This window comes from Notothenia coriiceps, unplaced genomic scaffold, assembly GCF_000735185.1.
Source record: "Notothenia coriiceps isolate Sejong01 unplaced genomic scaffold, NC01 NC01_scaffold00004585, whole genome shotgun sequence".
NCBI lineage: Eukaryota > Metazoa > Chordata > Actinopteri > Perciformes > Nototheniidae > Notothenia > Notothenia coriiceps.
This window is the reverse complement of record NW_011337286.1, coordinates 1-2,230: the sequence shown is the minus strand read 5'-3', so window position 1 is coordinate 2,230 and position 2,230 is coordinate 1. Positions and strand designations below refer to the sequence as shown.

The 2,230-nt window shown below is 46.5% G+C and overlaps 1 protein-coding gene across 1 annotated transcript; it reads right to left on the bottom strand.

The window, feature by feature from the left end:
* Window positions 1–249: 249 nt before the first annotated feature.
* LOC104942476 (PH and SEC7 domain-containing protein 1-like) lies at window positions 250–1,343 on the bottom strand (the record flags this gene model as incomplete). The annotated part of the gene is made up of 3 exons (XM_010767706.1): window positions 250–435; window positions 959–1,029; window positions 1,147–1,343. Coding segments are annotated over 3 exons (430 nt in total), but the record flags the coding sequence as incomplete, so codon positions are not given.
* Between the last annotated feature and the right edge of the window lie 887 nt (window positions 1,344–2,230).

Genomic DNA, 2,230 nt, shown 5'->3' with positions numbered 1-2,230 from the left:
AGTGTGTGAGTGAGTGAGTGTAGTGTGTGAGTGTGTGAGTGAGTGAGTGTGTGAGTGAGTGTGTGTGAGTGTTTGTGAGTGTGTGAGCGAGTGTGTGTGTGTGTGTGTGTGTGTGTGTGTGTGTGTGTGGTGTGTGTGTGTGGTGTGTGTGTGAGTGTGTGTAGTGAGTGTGTGAGCGAGTGTGTGAGCGAGTGTGTGAGTGAGTGTGTGTGTGTGAGTGAGTGTGTGTGAGCGAGTGTGTGTGTGTGTGTGAGTGTGTGTGAGTGAGTGTCCTCACGGTGCTTGCAGCAGGAACACCCTCCAGTCTGCCGTCCTCAGGTAGAACACGTTGGGTCTCTTGCTGTAATCGGCTGCTCTCATGGCCAGAGAGTGATGAATCGACACAGCGTTCCTTGCGTCCTCCTCAGAGAGATCCCGGTCCGCTCGGAACTCATCCTGTCAGCCAATCACAGAGCAGCGTCACATCATCACAGCCAATCACAGAGCAGCATCACATCATCACAGCCAATCACAGAGCAGCGTCACATCATCACAGCCAATCACAGAGCAGCGTCACATCATCACAGCCAACCACAGAGCAGCGTCACATCATCACAACCAATTCAACACTACAAAGTAAACTACAACTCCCAGAAAGCATTGTTTCCAAGACTATCATTAAAATAATTGTAGGTTGTAACTTTTTTTTGCTATTTTTAACAAGATAAATGTTATATATATGTTATAAGTTGCGTATGGTGTGCTTTAATTTGTTAAAATTTGTTGAAAGAACTACAGGAGTGGTGTCAGATATAAATCAGAGGAAACTACAAAAACAAACATTAAAGATAGTCAGATCTGGTGCTTGTCCTGTTTCCATCAGTATTTGGGACACAGAGTTATAAATAGACACTTCCTGTGGAGGAGCTGCAGTGTGTGAAACAGAGGGGCTGCTGGGTAATGTAGTCCAGGTGTTTACCTTCTGCAGGTAGAGCACCAGCCCCTTCAGAGTGGCGTAGAAAGATTTCCATCCTCTCTTTCCCCGCGGAGCTGCAGGCACAATGCATCATGGGAAATTAATTACTACCTTCAGATAACAACAGAGAGATAAGGGAGAAGAAGAAACAAATTAAATCTAAATATCATTTGAGCAACAGGAAGTCGTACTCCTCTTCCCGTCGGGGTCGGCGTGGACCTTTCGGACCAGGAATCCGCTCTTGTAGATTTCCCCGTCGTTCGGCGGGGCTCCTCCCCCTCCCAGCGGGGCTCCTCCCCCCGTCCGCCGCAGGGTGAGGGAGGCGGAGTCTTTCCTATGCTCCGCCCCCTCCTGTTCCCCCAGCGACGTCCTCAGGTCCTCCTCGTCTCTGAGGGGCAGCAAAGCGTTGGAAATACCTTTTATTACTCATATTATATTCAGTTCTCTTAATGTTCTCGTCTTCTTGTCTGAGAGCATTATCTCAGTGGATTTACTACATCAGTTATTATGATTTGTATTTAGGTCACACAGGGTTTAGTCTGAAGGTAACAGGGTCTCTGTGTCCTCAAACCAAAATGCAGATTTCCCCTGTAGAGAAAACTAAATGTCTGTTCCTCAGAAACTGTATAATTAACTGTACACACACACATCACTGAGACACACACACACACACGTCACTGAAACACACATCACTGAAACACACGTCACTAAAACACACACACACACACACACACACACACACATCACTGAGACACACATCACTGAGACACACATCAATGAGACACACACACACACACACACACACACACACACACACACACACACACACACACACACACCACTGAGACACACACACACACACACAACGACACACACACACACACACACACACACACATCACTGAGACACACACACACACACACATCACTGAGACACACACACACACACACATCACTGAGACACACACACACACACACACACACACATCACTGAGACACACACACACACACACACACACACACGTGATTGTTTGAGTTATTATCAGTAGTAGTATATATGACACAGTTTTTAAAGAGCATTATTGTTGTGTGTCTGCAGAAGAAAGCCAACAGACTGAGGAGATAAATAAATAAGAGTCTGAACACGAGGGAGGACAGATGCTCAACGCAAACCCAACGCCTCGATAACTGCATGTGTGTGTTGATATATATATACTGTATACAAGTGTGTGTGTGTGTGTGTGTGTGTGTGTGTGTGTGTGTGTGTGTGTGTCTC